General features: G+C 47.8%; 2 protein-coding genes and 1 long non-coding RNA gene across 3 annotated transcripts in view; 1 reads left to right on the top strand and 2 right to left on the bottom strand.

Annotated features, from left to right (window-relative positions):
• The window catches only part of LOC146338020 (uncharacterized), an 86,362-nt gene extending 84,148 nt beyond the window's left edge, over positions 1–2,214 (top strand). Inside the window, exon 4 of the long non-coding RNA XR_014785139.1 lies at positions 1,726–2,214. This is a non-coding gene — a long non-coding RNA (uncharacterized LOC146338020). The remainder of the gene's footprint in view (positions 1–1,725) is intronic.
• The window catches only part of E2F2 (E2F transcription factor 2), a 59,050-nt gene extending 55,673 nt beyond the window's left edge, over positions 1–3,377 (bottom strand). The window contains exon 1 of the mRNA XM_084815716.1: positions 2,597–3,377. Coding sequence (XP_084671842.1) covers positions 2,597–2,881 — 285 coding nt within the window. The 5' untranslated portion in view covers positions 2,882–3,377. The remainder of the gene's footprint in view (positions 1–2,596) is intronic.
• Positions 3,378–3,545: 168 nt separating this feature from the next.
• Positions 3,546–18,149, bottom strand: part of CATSPER4 (cation channel sperm associated 4) — a 65,554-nt gene continuing 50,950 nt past the window's right edge. Inside the window, exons 16-17 of the mRNA XM_084816350.1 lie at positions 11,556–11,626; positions 3,546–4,344 (exon numbers count right to left, since the gene is read on the bottom strand). Of these exons, the coding sequence (XP_084672476.1) occupies positions 3,546–4,344; positions 11,556–11,626 (870 nt within the window). The remainder of the gene's footprint in view (positions 4,345–11,555; positions 11,627–18,149) is intronic.

The raw sequence follows: 18,149 nt of genomic DNA, 5'->3' as shown, positions 1-18,149 counted from the left end.
CCAAAGTTACCCACAGAAACGTGTAAGTTGCCCACAGAATGCTTATGCCTCTTCCCTCTCTGTAGCTTTGAGGATCACCTCCTTCCAGCCAGCCTACAGTTGGGTAATTTTGGCCCACCTCTTATTCAGGTGCAGCTGGATCATTCAAGCACCCGCAAAGCGCAGTGCACCATCACCTGCCTTCAGAGTGGGGCAGCCTGTCTCCCCAAAGTCAAAAAGGAACAGCTGCACCAACTGAATTCCCAATGCTTTTCGACACTTGGTCTTTATCAAGGGAAAAACTCTTGGAGATGCTTTCGGAGGATTCCCTCCCCCTTGCTTCTTCCAAAGAAGACTGAAAGGTTTTTAGCCTTCTTTGGAAGAAGTAAAGGAGAGAGACTCCTCCAAAAGAATCTCCAAAAGTTTTTCCCTTGATAGACACCAAGTGTCGAAACACGTTGGAAATTCAAGTGGTGCAGCTGGTCCTTTTTGACTTTGGCGTCCAGCCTTGCAGCTATTTTTTCTGGTCCCTGTTGGCACTGTTGCAGCCTGTCTTCCCCCCCCCCCCCGCCTTCACCCTACTGGATGAGTTACCACTTTGGGACAGTCTTTTTCCAGTTGTAGTGGGGGGAACACATTCAGAACAGGGGCTTGGGCAGAAAACCAGGGAACGGGTGCCTCTGGATGGGTGGGGGGGACTCTTACTCAGAAAGGAGTCTAAAGCAGAGGCAGGGAGCCCGTGCCACTCCAGAAGGTCTTGGAGCCCAACTCTCATCAGCCCCAGCCAGCATGGCCAATGGTCAGGGATGACTGGAGCTGTCCAACATCTGGATGGGCAAAGGTCGCCCACCCATGGGCCTAAAGAAAAGCTGTCCAGGAAGGGGTGGCAACCAGGCAAAAGGTTTCCCCCTGCGTCCCCGGAATGTGCCATACCAGTAGCTACTAGTGATGATGGCTTTCTCTGCCAGAGGAAGCACTAGACATAAGTGTGGCTCATGGGTAGAGTCACTAAACCACATGGGCCGTGCTGAGTGGTGGAGCACGCGCTTTGCACGCAAAAGGTCCCAGGTTTGGTCCTCGGCATCTCCAGGCAGGGCTGGAAAAGCTCCTGCCTGAAACCCTGGAGAGCCGCTGCCGCCAGTCGATGTCGACAATACTGGGCTAGATGGCCCACAGGTCTGACTCCGTATAAGACAACTTCTGATGTTCCTATGTACCTCCAGGATCAGAGGCAGTATGCCTCTAAACAGCAGTTGCTAGGAAAGACAGACAAAGAGAGACCCTTAGGTCGTGCTTGTGGACTTCCCATCAGGGCATCTGGTTGGCCACTGTGGGAAACTCTGCTGGCCTAGATAGGTGCTTGGTCTAATCCTTCAAGTCACTTCTTATGCCCACATTCCACCCATCAGACTAATTGCTGGTACTGTGACTTGGCAGGCCCTGTGAGCTGCCTTCCGTTTTGATGTTCCTACGATGCCCTGATGTACCATCGTTCCAGGATATTGCGGGAATGTAAAAATGACAGCTTCCTGTCTGCCTACCGATTGGCAAATCCAAGCCAAGGGCGGGGGCGGGGACAGCCCAGCTCATGCATCAATGGGCCCTTGGCAGCTGCCAAGCTTGTCCAGGTTTCCAATTTTGATTCTGATCAATGGAATCATGATTCAGAAGAGTGGGAAGCCAGGCTAGAGAAAGAAACATGGGCAGACCAACACAGACTGAAAATCACCGGTTCTTCTCTTGCAGGACATCTCCTTCCTCCATCACACCAAAGCATGGAGTACTCCTGAATTTTGGAGCACCCAACCACAAGTAATCCTGGTTCAATAAGCATCGTGTTCCTCTGCCACAGGAGACATCAAGCTTAGTGTGGCTCTTGACTCATGCACAAAGGTCCCAAATCACATAAAGGCCATGTCAACATAGGGCATAACTTTGGGGAAATGGAAGGAGAGAGTGGTGCTTGTCCAATTTTGGGATTTTTTGGTGCCAATTTTGGGATTTTTGGTGCCAGAAATAAGACCTGTGAAAATGGATCCACTTGAGCTCTGGGCTGAACTTGGATTGCATGCTGGGGAAATGTATCAAACCAGCCATGTAGCTGGACCGGAATTCTATAACATGAAATTCTTCTCCTTAGCATCCACCAGAATTAAGCTCCTTTTTATAAGTTTACAGATGGCATTTCATAGGATGTAGTCACGATTTCTGCAAGAACAAAAAGCGGAAGCAGATACCAGCTTTGCGGGGTAAAGTACAGGGAAGTTGAGAAACCCATGAGCCACCATGTATTGAGATTCACATCTTAGGACATGAAACATGGGAAACTTCCCTCTGCACCCCTCCCTCATGCTGCAGCATAAACCCCCAATACGCTGCCTGCCAGCCCACCCACCCGCCAGCCCACCAACTCAGGTTTTGAAAAGGTAGCCAGGGCTGTAGAGCCCTTTGCTAGGAAGCTTATTACTGAACCACAAGCTGTTTCTGGAGCTGCCCGGCCAGATACAACCCAGGGCTACCCCACAAATCCAACCCACAAAAAGCACAGGTATCAAAGAAGCAATCATGGTGTGAGAAGGCAACAGGAGAAAAATGGCAAAGGAGAGAGAGAGATTACCGGCAGTTTTCCTGTAGAGGCAGATCGCATGGTTTTGACCTCAGGTCCATGAGGGGTGGCATAAAGGCAGCTGCCCCGAGGCAGTGGGGCGACCACAGCAGTCTGGGGGTACACCTGGGTGAAGTAGGTAGCTGGGACGGCACGCATCTGAGGGCTGCCAAGGTTGGAGGTCACCAGGTCTGCAGAGCTTATCACGGGCATGACTTTCTTTTGCTGCTGAGGGGGAACAAGCGAGGGGGCCCCCCGACCAGGGGCCGAAGGTCCTATTTTGGGGATCCTCAACATGGCCGAGATGTCTTCAAAAGGCCAAGAAGGGCTAGGAAGAGCGTAAAAACCAAGCGATGGTTATGATTTGCAGAGGCCTTGAGAAGTGTATTGAAAAGGGGGCTCTTAGCCATTTAGGACTGCCATTGGCACGCTTCTCGGGATCATCCGTTCCAATGCAAATTAAAAAAGAGGGGGGAGATTACAAATTCATCCTTTAAAAAGAGAAAAAGGAAGCAGCAGAGCTACAAGATGGGAGGAGCAGCGCATACAACCCCCAGTCTCTTTTTCATCAAAGCAACTTTTCAGAGCCTATTTTTCTCCGAGTGTGAGCCATAGGATGGCCAACCCATTTTTTTTAAACTCTCCCAAGCCAGTGAATGTCTCCAGTGCTTTTCTTTTCTAAAACGATGCGGGCTTTGCACGGAGCTTAAAATAAAAAGCATACAAACGTTGCACTTTTCTTAAATAAAAAAAAAGAGGGAAAAAAAGGCTTCCCAGACAGTTTGGCTGCAAGGTTACAAATCGGCTTGGCACATCCCCCCCCCCCCCCCCCCCGCTTTTGTGGCTGGGAAAACTGCAGCCGGAGGATTGGAAACAAAAGCCCCGAGTGCCTTTTCTTTTTTTGCAGAAGGGCACCCAGGAGATTCCGCTCCGGCGGACCCCCGCTCCTTCTCCCCAGTGTCTAGATCCCAAGGGCGGAGGGCTTCGGAAGAGCCACCCGGGGAGCGCTCGAGCACCCAGCCCGGGCCCTGGATCCCGCTGGGGCCCTGCCGTCGCCTTGCATGGAGCTCTTCAAACTTGCAATGCTGGCAGCCGCTGCTCCTGGGGGCTCCCGGCTGGGCTGCTGCAAGGGTCCCGGGCGCTGCCGGAGCCGCCTGGGGCAAGGATGGATCCGGATTGGGACAAGAGAGGACCCGATGGCTGCCCAGCCCTTTCTCTTTCCGTTCCTCCTTCTCTCGCTTTTTTTTTTTAAGCGCCAAACTACGTGCCGCGAAATTCGGATCTCCCGCGGAAAACCCCGCGCTCTCATTGGCCCGCGCAAGGCCAGCCCGTCCCCGCCCACCGGATTTGATACATTTTGCAAAGCGAGGAGCGAGACCGGAGGCTCTCTTCTTAAAGGGGAAGCGGCCGGCGGCCCGCGCGCCGCGCGGGGTTTCCATGGGCCTCCGCCCTCGCCCGGCCCCTCCCGTCGCGGGGCGGGGGCGTGGCCATGCAAATGTTGACCCGGGGACGGTCGTCCTCGCACGCTTTGGTGCTCTCGCTTAAAGCGGCCAGCGGAAGCTTGGCTGCGAGGTTTCCTTGTCAACTGTCCTCGGCGGCGGCGGCTGATGATGGGGGGCTGCGCTCCTCCAGCCCTCTGCGGTGATGGCAGGCAGCGCTCCGCGTTGATTGCGCGGATTTGGGGGAAATGGGTCCTTTCGCCCACGCCGCCGCAAGTCCATCGAAGCAAAGCGATGGGGGCGGCGGCATGTTTGACCACCCTGTAGGGTGTGAACAAAGAAAAAGCGGGGGGCGGGGGGGCGCCCGCACGAGCCTCGATGGGGGCATTGTTGGCTGTCCCGGAGTTGCCCCAAATCCCACCTCCAATGTCCAAAACTCTTGAAACTCGACAAGGGACGCCGTCTTTCTTCCAGTTCTTCCTTTTCGACAGTTGCGGGGCCGAGGAGGAAGGGTGTCCTTTGATGTTATATGTATATATACAACCATATACTCCTAACAAGGCTCGTTTTGATTAAAGTTGGAGTAGTACGCTTCTTTCCCTCCCATGTTTAGCGCTGAGCAATTTTATTACAATTTCCGTGCTCCCCCATGGATTCTGTGTGCCGAGAGTGGCTAAAAGGTAGATCTCTGGGTGAGTTGATGTCGATCGGCAAAGGTTTCTGATCCTATTTATCTAACAGTAGAGACAACAACAAAAAGTGTGCGTTTTCCCTTTACTAGGCTGCTGAAATGAAAAAGAACGTCCCATAAGGAACAAAACAAAACAGGAGTTGATTTTTGTGGGAAAGGGCTCTTAGCTCCGTTCTGTTTCTCAAAAATAAATCATGGGTTAAATATGTGCTCAGAAGCACTTTAGTCCTTAGTTTTGAGCATGGTACATTGGGGCATTGTAGAGCCTGAAGTCTGCTTACCTCTGCTATACACAGCCATATTTATTTTATTACATTTATATCCTGCCTTTTTTCCTCTTTAAGGAACCCAGGGCGGCGTACGTAACCCTCCAACATTTTATCCTCACAACAACCCTGTGAGGTGGGTTGGGCTGAGAGTCTGTGACTGGCCCAAAGTCACCCAGTGAGCTTCTGTGGCTGAGTGGGGACTAGAACCCTGATCTCCCGACTCCCAGTCCAATGCTCTAGCCACTACACCACACTGGCTGTCATGTATATCTTACATGTATGTAGCAATCCAACAACTGTGTAGGCTGTTTAACAATCTTAGAGCAGCGTAACATCCTATTATGACAATGAAATCCCGCCCTTCCTTCCTCCAAGGAACATCAGGCCGTGTGCATGGTTTTACCCCAGGGGTGGGCAACCAGTGGCTCTCCAGATGTGGTTGGGTTGCAACTCCCAGCATCCCTCAGCATTGGCTCAGCTGCCTAGAGCTGATGGGAGTTGCAGTCCAACCACATCTGGTGGGTCACATGTTTCCCACTCCTGTTTTACAGAAACACAACAATGCATTTTAGCATTTAATATAAGTGTAATTTTAAACAGCAGTTGCAGTTGGTGGGGGGGGGGAGGATGGAATTTGTATCAGAGCCAGGGGTGGGGTTAGATCAAAGCAGTAGCTTGTGGGGAGTGGGGTTTCAACCCTTCTCTCCCCTGCCACTGTCCCAAGAAAAAAATCCTTCCCCCTGTGGCTGCAAGCAGCGAGGCCCCCAATGGGCCTTATGGGAGGGCCATAGCTCAGCAGTAATGAACAGCTTTGCATGCCGAAGTTTCCAGGTTCTATCTTCAGCATCTCCAGATAGGGCTAGCAATAATTCCTGCCTGAAACCCTGGAAAGCCATTGCTGTCAGCTATTAGTGATGATGGCTTTCTCTGCCAGTATTGTCAGGCAGTGTTGACAATACTGGGCTAGATGGACCTATGATCTGACTCGGTATAAGGCAGCTTCCTATGTTCCTGTGACCTAGCCGCACTCCCCCCCACCCCCAGCTTATTTCTCCACTCTTATATGATACAAGATACATTCCTTTCTGAGATCTTTGCTTCCCCAGCTCCTTCAAAGGGCTCTTGTTCCTTCAAAAGGCACTGCCCTTTCCTCCTCACACCCCCTTGGAGTGACAGCAGGAGAGGGAAGGGTTAAACCCACCCCATACCCATGCCACGGTCCTGATCCGAATCGACTTGCGTACACACAGTGGCAATTGTTGTTTATAACTGAGCTTACATGAAATGTTAAAATGCATTTAATGCAACGTGCAGCTTGGCCCAGTGAAAAGCAAGCTGCGTGGGAAGAGCTGGTTGGGTCCAGGATGTATGTACATAGTCAATGCTGCTTTGATGGAGACTGTTCTGAAGGAGCCCTCTGCCGACCTATATGATTTAGCTAACCATCATCCGTCGTGAATCTCCCCTTTGGGGTGGGCAAGGTGCATAAGAAGGTGCATCCAGCAAGGCTCTGCATAAGAAGAGCCTTGCTGGATCAGACCAAATGTCTCCCTAGTCCAGGATTCTGTTCCCACAGTGATCCCTATGGGAAGCCCAGAAGCAGGACATGAATGCAACAGCACCCTCCTGATCATGTTCCCCAGCAACTAGTGCACATAGGTACACTGCCTCTGATACTGGAGGGAGCACATAGCCATCAGGACTAGTAGCCATTGAAAGCCTTCTCCAGGAATTTATCTAATCCCCTTTTAATGCCATCCAAGTTGGTGCCCCCCTAGGTTGGAAGAAGTGCTTCCTTTTTCCTGCCCTGAATCTCCCCCCATTCAGCTTCATGGGATGACCCAGGTTCCACTAATATAAGAGAGAGTAGAAACCCCATGAGTGTTATGAGAGAAGGTTGTGACCATTGAGCTTCCAGTCTGGATTTCCCAGACTCATTTCAATCTAGTTTCTGGCCAGTTTGGGGACTGAAACGTCCTTGGTCACCCCAGTGGATGATCAGCCCAGGATAGCAACAAGGGGAGTTCTCTTTGGATCTGTCAGTGGCCTTTGGATACCATCCTTCTGGAACAACGGTCTGGGTTGGAGGTTGGATGCTCTGCTTTCCAGTGGTCCTACTCCTATCTGATGGGTCTTTTCCAGAAGGTGGTGCTAGGGGATGGAACAAAGGCATCGTGGCTGCTGGGCTAATGCTATGGTGTGCCACAAGGTTCTAGTACAGCCTTGGCCTGCCTGGTGCCCTCCATATGCTTTGGACTTCAACTCTCATCAGCCCTAGCCAGCATGGCCAATGGTCAGGAATCCTGGGAGTTGTAGTCCAAAACATCTGGAAGGCACCAGGTTGGAGAAAGCTGCTCGAATCTATACTTGTCCTCCAAGCGATTCAGCATCTACATCAGTGGCACAGAACAATATTTGGGGGGAGGGGATTGCCTTCACCAGGCCTTCCATGGGTCAGATGACATAAGTGGGTGTGGCCTATTGACATCATTGCCTCACACACACCCCATTTTAGCCAGACTGTTAACAGTGGGGTTGGGGGACCTCAGGGCTAAATCTGCGCGCACGCGCACACACACACACACACACACACAGGATTCCACAGAGGGCCACACCTCCTTCTACTGACCCCACCCCCTTTTCCCCAGCCACCAATCATTAGGTGGTCTCTGAGCTTTTGTGCAGTTTTTCACCCATTCTGAAAGATTGAAATGCTTCTCATACAGCTTAGTGACTGGCAGTAGAAGCTTTAAGCTACAATAAGTGGAAACTGTTTGGTTTTGGTCCCACCCCCGTGCCTTTGGCCCTGCCCACACTGGAGCTTCTTTGACATTGAATTTGGCCCTTGGTCGAAAAGAGTTTCCCCACCCCTGGTTAACAGGGACTGGACTCAGTGAGCATGTTATGCAAATATTACAAGAGTTTCACTGGCTAATGGTTTGTTTCCAGGCCAAATTCTGAAAGCCCCAAATGGACTGGGACATGGGTATCTAAAGGGCTGCCTTTTCCTGCATGAATCTGCCAGGCCATGAAGATCTTGGTCAGCAGCCCTTCTCCTGGTTCCTCAACCTTTTGAGGTTAGCCAAGTGGCTACCAGAGAGAGGGACTTGTCAGTGGTGGCCCCGAAATGTGCAATTGGTGCCATCCTTGCTATCAAGTGCCAGGTGCTCTTCTGCTTTTAATGGACTGTGATTTGCCTTTTATGGTATTTGTTCTTTTTCAAACTGTGGTAGTGATTTCAATGGCTCTTTGGTTCGTTTATTTTTACTTATACCTGTGTATAAACTGCCTGTCTGTATGTGTGTGTGTGTATGTATGTGTATGTATACACACACACACACACACACACATACATACTGCCCAATAGCCGAAGCTCTCTGGGCGGTTCACAAAAATTAAAAGCACAAAGTGCAGCATAAAGCAATGTAAAATATAAAAGTTTAAAATCACAATATAACAGTAAATGTAAAGGTGTCCCCAACCAGTCGTGTCCGACTCTAGGGGGTGGTGCTCATCTCCATTTCTAAGCCGAAGAGCCAGGGCTGTCGAAGACGCTTCCGTGGTCATGTGGCCGGCATGACTGAACACCGAGGTGCACGGAGCGCTGTCACCTTTCCTGCCGAAGCAGTACCTATTTATCTACTTGCAATTTCTTGCTTTCGAACTGCTAGGTTGGCAGGAGCTGGGACTGAAGATGGGAGCTCACTCCGTCATGCAGCACTCGGGTCTCGAACTGCTGTCCTGCCAACCTTCCAGTCTGCAGTTCCGTGTCTTAACCACAGCAATGCATAGATTTAAAATACAGATTTAAAACACCAGAGCTAAAAGATTAAGAAGCTAAAATGCTAAAATACTGGGAGAATAAAAAGGTCTTCACCTGGTGCTGGAAGAACAACGTAGGTGCCAGGCAAACCTCTCTAGGGAGCTCATTCCACAGCCGGGGGGCCACAGCAGAAAAGGCCCTCCTTCTGGTAGCCACCAGCCTCACTTTTGGTGGGGGCTCCCAGGAGAAGGGCCGCCGAGGATGATCTTAGGGTCCAGGAAGGCACATGTTGGAGGAGGCGATGCTTCAGATAACCTGGCCCCAACCGATTTAGGGCTTTGAATGTTAATACCAGCACTTTGAAACCGGCCCAGAAATGGACTGGCAGACAGTACAGCTGGAAAAGTCTGTTGCTTTTTAAAATAATGTTTCTCCCTAATATGTTGTTTTATCTTATAGACATCCTGAAATAAATAACCATAATTATATCTGATTCCTACCTTATATCCTTGACAGATCTCAAGTGTCAGGGTGGACACTGAGCCCATAGAATCCCAGAGTAGTTCTGGTGCTGAGGAAGAGCAGTTGCTCCTTCAGGAGAGGAGCGTGCTCCTCTCCCGAAGGAGCGACTGCTCTTCCTCAGCATCAGAACTACTCTGGGATTCTATGGGCTCAGTGTCCACCCTGACATCAAGATGGTGTATATGCCCCCCGCCGAGGGTGTCTCATCAGTCAAAACTGAAAAGACAGTGGAGTGACTTGCTACGATAAAGTGAAAGAAACATCTACTGCACCCTTCGCCAACCTGGCGCCTTCCAGATGTGTTGGACTGCAATCCCCATCATCCACAGCCAATGGCTATGCTGGCTGGGAATGATGGGAGTTGAAATCCAACACATCTGGAAGGCACCAGGTTGGTGAAGGCTGCTCTACTGAATCATTGAGATCTGACCCCTCTCCTCACAAAAAGATAATAATACAAGAAATGTAAGAGCACCATCCAATTTAATGGGACAAAAATCTATCCTTTAACAGCTGTTTTCTGGCTAATATCACATCACCGCCCTCTACTGGTTGCAAAGATTATGTACAATACTCCAGAATTCATATTTGGGTAATAACTTTATTAGGCCAACTAAATGTTACAAAATAGCGTGCAAGCTTTTGAGCACTCCAAAATCCTTCATCAGGTAAGATGGCATACAAATTTAAAAAGATAAAGGGGGACTGGCAGAGGAAAAAGTGGATTACAATCAAGCCATGATGAATCAACTTACAGCAGGGCTGTTGAACCTCAGGGCTATGGGACAAATTTGGCCCACCTGAAATCCCAATCTGGCCCTCCAGGGTTCCCCAAATGGCCACACCCCTTCTCCTGGTCCCACCCCCTTTCCCCCTACCAACAATTGCTTAGTGGTTTCTTGGCTTTTGTGTTTTTCCTATTCTAAATGGTTAAAATCTCTCCTAAGGCTTAGTTCCCAGCAAGAAATGCTTTAAGCCAAAATATGCTGGCATTTTTTTTGTATTTGTGGCCCCACCCACTAATGGAATGCATCCCCTAAATGCTTCTCCAAATTTGAATTTGGCCCTCTGGCTGAAAGAGGTTGAGCATGCCGGGTTTGAGTTATGCTGCCTGTGTTATGACAAGAGATCAGATGGACCTCAGAAAAGCACATGGTGATGGAAGGGGAAACAAATATCTTCAGATGACCCAAGCAAGTCAAACCAAAGGAACACAGGCTGTGCAATACTTTGCCAGAGTGGCGCCTTTGAGGTCACTCATCCTGAAGCCACATTACTTGATGCTCAGCATCTGAGATCCTGCACCACGCAGGATCTCCCCAATGGCTGAAATGCAGCAGGTGAGCCCACAAAGCAGAGTCTTCTCAGTCATGGCCCCGGCCCACTGGAGAACCCTCCCCAAAGGAGGCTAGCTAGTTCCATCATAATCTCCTTCCCATTGCCATGTGTTTTTCTCCCCTCTTTCTCTCTGCACATCTCCTTTCTCATCATAGGTCCGGCCTCCTAAACTCCTTTTGGATCCACCCCAACTGCCCTGCAACCACCAATTCTGAGGTGATGTGACTGACATACAGAGTGTCACACCAGGCATTGTCCATGGAAGCTGCCATTTGGAACAGCATCCAGGGATTCTCAGAGAAAGGGGGTGGGGGGGGAGAGGAAACCCACACAAACCAGAGTTTACCTGGGCACCTGGAACACCAACCATGGCTTGGAACTTAAATGATAGGTGGACAAACTGAAAGTAATCCCTTACTATGGGGCTGGCAATTTGTGGCCCTCCAGATTTGGACTGTAACTCCCAGCCTCTTTCACCATTGGCTCTGCTGGCTAGGGCTGATGGGAGTTGCAGTGAAACAACACTTGGAGACCCACAAGTTGTCCACCCCTAATACATCTGGGAAGACCAACCTGTTTCTCTCTTGGAAGCCCATTGGGTGATGAGGAAGGGCTGGGGGAGAGAAAAAGGGATGGCAGAAAGAGAGAAATGAAGGCGCTCCCAACAGATGATTCCTGAAAGAATGTGGGTCTCAACAGAAGAAGGGTTCCCATACCTGATAGAATAAGCCAGACTCCTGCAACCTGGTGCTGTCCAGATGTGCTGGACCATGACTCCTATCACTCCTTTGCACAGCATCCATGAAGTTCTCCAGGCACAGTTAATTTTAATGCGCAGTTAACTAAACAGTGCCCCAAAATTCAGAGAACATGAAGCGAAACATGCTCTTCCTTTCTCTGCATGTGAAGCAACCCCAAGCGGGATGGATGTAGCTAGAGCAGGGCATACCATCCTGTGGCTTTGGAGGAGGAGATGGTTAAATCAACCATCTCCCCAAGAAGACCTGTCCACATCTCTCCCTTAGGACATGAGTAAACCAGAGAGTCAGGTGACCCAGGACCTGACGATGAATGTGGACAAAGGCAACGGTACTTTTCCTGGGTTCTTTCGGGCCAGAGCCAAACCACTCATGGTACCCCAGGACTTTATTACAGTCGCCATCTCAACATTGTGAACCAGGATATGAATGGGCACATCCTCACACCTGGTGTAACTTGGATGTAATTTCTGCCCCAGCCAGCATGGAAAGGGCCAGTCCTTTAAACAAGAATCTGGACTCTCTAAGCTCCACAAGGAACTCTGGTTTACCCACTGGGAGGGCTGTCAGTACAGTTCCTTTGTGGCCCATTTCCCAGGAGTGTTGCTGTAACAGTCGTGACATTGCTCAATGTGTACGGTGAAATTTCCTCCTTCCCTAGATGATGATTATTTCCCCAGGAATTTTCTTTCTTCTTTCTTTATCTTTTTTTCTTTCTTTTTTGAGATTGTATTTATTTATTTAAAATAAATTTATTTAAAAATAATAAAATAATAAAATAAAATAATAAAATAAAATAATTCATTTAAAATAAATAAATAAAGCCCTCCCAAGGCGGCCCACATAGGGATGATATGGATTGTGTAAAATCTGTTCCATCTGTGTTTTGCAGGTTGTCAGGTGCCTTTTCATTCCATCATCCACCCATTGAAGGAAATGGATTTTTTTTTTTTTTAGTTTCCAAATTTCCACAAATTTGCATTTGCACAAATGCATATTTGTGCAGATTTGCAGGTACAAAAATGTGCAAATTCCCACAAAATGCACAATTCCCCCCCCCATTGCACATTTTCATGATTTAGGCTATGGGGGAAATGCGCATTTTTGGCTGGGTTTTTTTTTATTTTGCGTATTTTCTAAGATGAAATTTGTACAAAATTCCCAAAGGTTAGAAAAATGGTCTGCAAGTCCACGGAATCTGCTTGACAGGGGAAAAGCCGGACTGCTGTGGAATCCAAGGGTTGGATTCATAAAAATCTGAACTCATTTGGTTCTGTTGCAGATTTCTTCAACATCCCTAGGCACAGCAACAAAACACATAAAATCAATACCATATTAAGAGTGATGAAAACACAATAAAACAGCAAAAAAAACAACAACACCCAGCAATAAAAATCAGCAACAGAACCAGCAAAAAACAAAAACAAAACCCCCAACAAACAGCAATCATATCAGGAGAACACCAGAGGAAAATAATACATTTATTTTACAAATATGAGATGCCTAAGGGCGCAATCCTATGCAGGTCTAGACAGAAAAACGTCCTACAACTCCCAGCATTCCCCTGCCAGCTTAGCTGTTGTAGGACTTTTTTCTGTCTGCCTGCATAGGATTGCACCCTAAGTGCAGCTTCTTTGGACATGGCTTCTATGTAGGAGACTAATCTAACCGCATTGCCGTTGTTCAAATGATTTAGCCTCTCCTGCCAACCACTGACTGCTTCCTCCTTCTGGCGTTCTCTGCAGGGTTGCTGTTTTCCCATGATACGTAGTCTCTGAAGTCTGCTTGTGGCCTTGTCTTTTATTCTCCTGATTTTCCTGGGTGCTGTTGGTAGTAAGAAATAAATGATAAATTAGTTCAGAACCTTCCATGAGCCTGGATGGATCCTGATGGTATAGTGGTACATTTTTGAAGGGCCGGCGCTTATCATGACAGTCCCTGTAGCCACAACCCCAAAGGGAATCCAAAAATGCAGCTGTGTTGATCCAGATCCACAAACCAGTTCTATCAGTTTTCATCTCCACCAGGAGCAGGTCTTTTGTAAAGCCAATGGGTCTTCATTGGCCATTCAAGACCAAGACACCCCTAAATAATTTGCAGCAGCCAACATCGCTCAGAACAATGTCTCACAACTGTGGTATTGTTTCTGGGAAAATCTATCCAGCATGGTGTAGTGGCTAGAGTGTTGGATTGGGAGCTGGGAGATCTGGGTTCTAGTCCCCACTCGGCCATGGAAGCTCGCTGGGTGACTTTGGGCCAGTCACAGACTCTCAGCCCAACCTATCTCACAGGGTTGTTGTTGTGAGGATAAAATGGAGAGGAGGAGGAGGAGGAGGAGAACGTAAGCTGCCTTGGATTCTTTGCCAGAGGAAAGAAGGCGGGATATAAATGCAATCAATCAATCAATATCCACACACATACACCCCAAGGTACTAGGAGTTTGCTAGTAAGGGAACAGGGGGCCTTAGGGGGTGGCAGATGATGGCATCATCCTTGCTAATGAAAATCTCCTAAGGCTTTGACCCTGTGAGCCACTGCACCACTGGTGAATCCCCAGGCTAACAGATCTACAGTTTTTCTGGGTAAATGGCTTGGGGCCCAAATATTTCCAGGAACACCAAATTATGACACCAAATTATTTAGGGTGGTGAAAACAAAAAGGGATGGTGAGGAACTCCAAAAGGATCTCTCCAAGCTGGGAGAATGGGCATCAAAATGGCAAATGCGGTTCAATGTAAGCAAGTGTAAAGTGATGCACGTTGGGGCAAAAATTCCCAAGTATAGCCTGATGAGATCTGAGCTAGCGGTGACCGATGAGGAAAGAGATCTTGGGGCTGTGGTGGACAGCTCAATGAAGATGTCAACCCAGTGGACAGCTGCTGTAAAAAAGGCAAACTCTGTGTTAGGCATAAATAGGGAAGGAATTGAGAATAAAACTGCCAATATCATACTGCCCTGATACAAATCTATGGTGTGACCACACTTGGAATACTGTGTGTAGTTCTGGTCACCACACCAAAAAGAAGAGATATTATCAAGCTGGAAAAAGTGCAGAAAAGGGCAACTGAAATGATCAAGGGGCTGGAGCATCTCCCCTGTGAGAGAAGGTTAGAACAGCTGGGTTTGTTTAGCTTGGAAAAAAGGAGGGTAATGGGAGACATGATAGAGGTGTACAAAATTAAGCACAGTGTGGAGAATGTGGAGAGGGAGACATTTTTCTCCCTCTCACAAAACCCTAGAAACTGGGGTCATTCCATGAAGCTGATTGATGGGAGATGCAGGACAGATAAAAGGAAGGACTTCTTCACACAGTGCGTAGTTAAACTGTGGAACTTGCTACCACAGGGTGTAGTGATGGCCACCAAATGGGATGGCTTTATAAGGGGATTGGACAATTCCATGGAGAAGAAGGCTATCAGTGGCTACTGGTCCTGATGGCTGTATGCCACCTCCAGTATCAGAGGCTGTATGCCTATGCACACCAGTTGCTGGGGAACATGGGCAGAAAGGGTGCTGTTGCACTCATGTCCTGCTTGTGGGTTTCCTATGGGCAACTGGTTGGCCACTGTGTGAACAGAATGCTGGATGAGATGGACCCTTGGTCTGATCCAGCAGGGCTCTTCTGATGTTCTTAACACTTCTCCTTGTACCAGCCTGCCCATAATTTAAGATTGTTGGGGGAAGCTCTTCTCCAACTATCTCAGGTGCATGATATGTTAACAAGGGAGACAGCCTTCTCCATTGTGGAATACTCTCCCCATGGAGGTATGACTGGTGACAACATTGCAATTGTTTTGGTGCCAGCTTAAAATAATGTTTGTTCACTCAGGCATTTTAATGGGTTGGTTTTGTCTGCTCTGTTGTATTTGTTTCACTTTTCTGTTTTGCTCAGTTTTAGACAAGTGGTAAAGACATTTCTGTTCCTTTAGCTTTTGATAAGGGGTTGCTTCTGCTTGGCGACAGCTTGGTTGTTAATCTGGTTTGTTTAAAATGTGCTGGAATGTTCTTTCTCCTTTTTGTACATCCCCTTGGGCAGCCTTCCCCAAGCCCTTCAGATGTGTTAGACAACAACTCTATGCTGGCTATGGGATTATGGGAGCTGCAATCTGGCCTACCTAATGCTACTAATCCAAAGGCATTGTGCAGTATTTTGTTTTTCCCTCCTTAACCATTTGCTTGTGGTAAAAAAAAGAAAAGAAAAAATGGCAGAAGGGGTTGGAAAACATGAGAGATGGTGTCTTCTGGAATTGTGCCCCCCCATCCCATAAATATGGGGGGGCTTGGGTCACAAGGATGACCCAAGACAGTTTGCTGCCTGACGCAGAGCAGCAAATGCCCCAAGTCAAGGTTGTATTGTGATGAATACATAGAGCATGTCTCACACTTATCAAAGCAGATTAAAATCCCATGGTGTCATTTGCAAGCATCAAGGTGAAAGGGTACATAGGAGTAATTAATCACACCTTATCACAGGTGCAATCTATGCCTCTAGACAGTCTTACCAAGGTTTCCCGACGCTTCTGGCTTCTGTGTACAGGACCTCCCGGTGGCTACAGGGTGGGGAAGCAAAGAAGAAAAGAGAAAACACAAGTAAGGAAAAGTATGTATTTTATTTATTCATTTCATTTCAATATTGCCCAGTAGCTGAAGCTCTCTGGATGGTTCACAACAATCACAAGATAAAATACAGAATAAAAAACTGAAATATACAGACTTAAAAACAATTTAAAAAACTAAAAACAATTCTAATAAAATACTAGAGCTGCTTGAACAGCTGGCACAAATGTGCCATCATATGCCATTAAATACCTGGGAGTAGAGGGCAGTCTTAACCTGGTGCCAAAAAGATGATGGTGTTGGCACCAGGTGGGCCTTCAGTGGGGAGATCATTCCATAATCAGGGAGGCCACCACTGAAAAGGCCCTCTCCCTTGTTGCCACCTTCCAAGCCTCCCTTTGAGGAGGGACTTGGAGGAAAGCCTTAGATTTTGATTGCAGAGTCCAGCTAGGTTCAGGTCAGTAGTCACAAATGAAAACTTTTCAGGATCTTCATATGTTAAATTTGGGGTAGGGTTTGATTCAAAGCCTGGCATGGGATGGAAGCTACCGAGGTTTTCTGTATTTTGTCAAATATTATATTTATTGGTAATTGCTTCCCCTGGTCCAGTACCTCTGTCTAGAGCAGCCTTCCCCAAGCTGGTGCCCTCCAGGTGTTTTAGACTACAGCTCCCATGGCACCTGACTGGAGCTGATGGGAGTTGTACTCCAAAACTTCTGGAGGGCCCCATAGATGTTCCCACCCCTACCCGCTGCATCTCAAGTTGAGTTTTTCATAAAGCTATGGAAAACAGTTCCTTCGGGCTGCAATCCCATTACCCACTTAACCTGCTAGAAGTAAGCCCCAATTAACTCAGTGGGGCTTGGTTCTGAGTATACATGTATATGACTGCATTGCCAGCAAACCATCGTCCTGCCTTGAGTCTATATCTCTGCAGTACAATTCAAATCAACGAGCTTGTGTCCAGAGCAAAGAGGTATCATTTGGCTTTTCAGTATGATTGAGAAAGTATCTTAAGTAGCCACTGACCATGGTGGCTGGGGATGTTGGGAGTTCTAGTCCAACACATCTGGAGGGCACCAGGTTGGGGAAGGCTGAGGGGAGCTACCATGATCCATCTATTAACTGAAACATGCCTACCATATATTTCTGCTTTCCCATGTTTCTATGGGGTTTTGTCCCATTTGGCCACAATGCTGGTTTTATTTCCATTTAAAATTCAGCCTGGATATTTATGTATTTGTTTGGCAGTTTAAATATATTTATCCCCCTTTTCCTAGCAAAAGGCTGCTCCAAACAGCTAACAACCAATCTTAAAAAGAACCCATTTGCAACAGTAGTTAAAAACAATAATTATGTAACACATACAGAAAGAGAGAGAGAGAGAGAGAGAGAGAGATCCCAACAACACAGGAGACAGAACAGTAGATAATAGAGTTAACATGGGAGCAAAATAGGGTCAGGAATAGTAAAAAACAAACAAACCCCAAAACAAAAACAAATCCACCACATTCAACCAGCCAAATGCAGGGCAGAATAGGTAGGTAGGTCTTCCATCCATCTCTGGATATTTATTTATTTATTTATTCATTTCATTTCTATACCGCCCAATAGCTGAAGCTCTCTGGGCGGTTCAGAAAAATTAAAACCCAACAACACACAATAAAACAATTTAAAATATATAGAACATTAAAACCACAATATAACAATTGTTGTTGTTGTTCAGTCGTTCAGTCGTGTCCGACTCTTCGTGACCCCATGGACCATAGCACGCCAGGCCTTCCTGTCCTGCGCTCTCTCCCGGAGCGTGCTCAAGTTCATATTCATTGCATCCGTGATGCTATCTAGCCATCTCATCCTCTGCCGTCCCCTTCTCCTTTTGCCTTCCGTCTTTCCCAGCATCAGGGTCTTTTCCAGGGAGTTTTCTCTTCGCATTAGGTGGCCAAAATATTGGAGCTTCAGCTTCATTATCTGTCCTTCCAATGAGCACTCAGGGTTGATTTCCTTTAGGATGGACTGATTTGACCTCCTTGCAGTCCAGGGGACTCGTAAGAGTCTTCTCCAGCACCACAGTTCGAAAGCATCGATTCTTCGGCGCTCAGCCTTCCTTATAGTCCAGCTCTCACAGCCATACATTACTACTGGGAAAACCATAGCTTTGATTAGACGGACCTTTGTCGGCAAAGTGATGTCTCTGCTTCTTACTATGCTGTCTAGGTTTGCCATAG

Source organism: Heloderma suspectum, chromosome 10 (genome assembly GCF_057233095.1).
Source record: "Heloderma suspectum isolate Gila_16-S chromosome 10, 16-S_ref, whole genome shotgun sequence".
Lineage (NCBI taxonomy): Eukaryota > Metazoa > Chordata > Lepidosauria > Squamata > Helodermatidae > Heloderma > Heloderma suspectum.
This window is presented reverse-complemented; position numbering and strand designations above follow the sequence as displayed.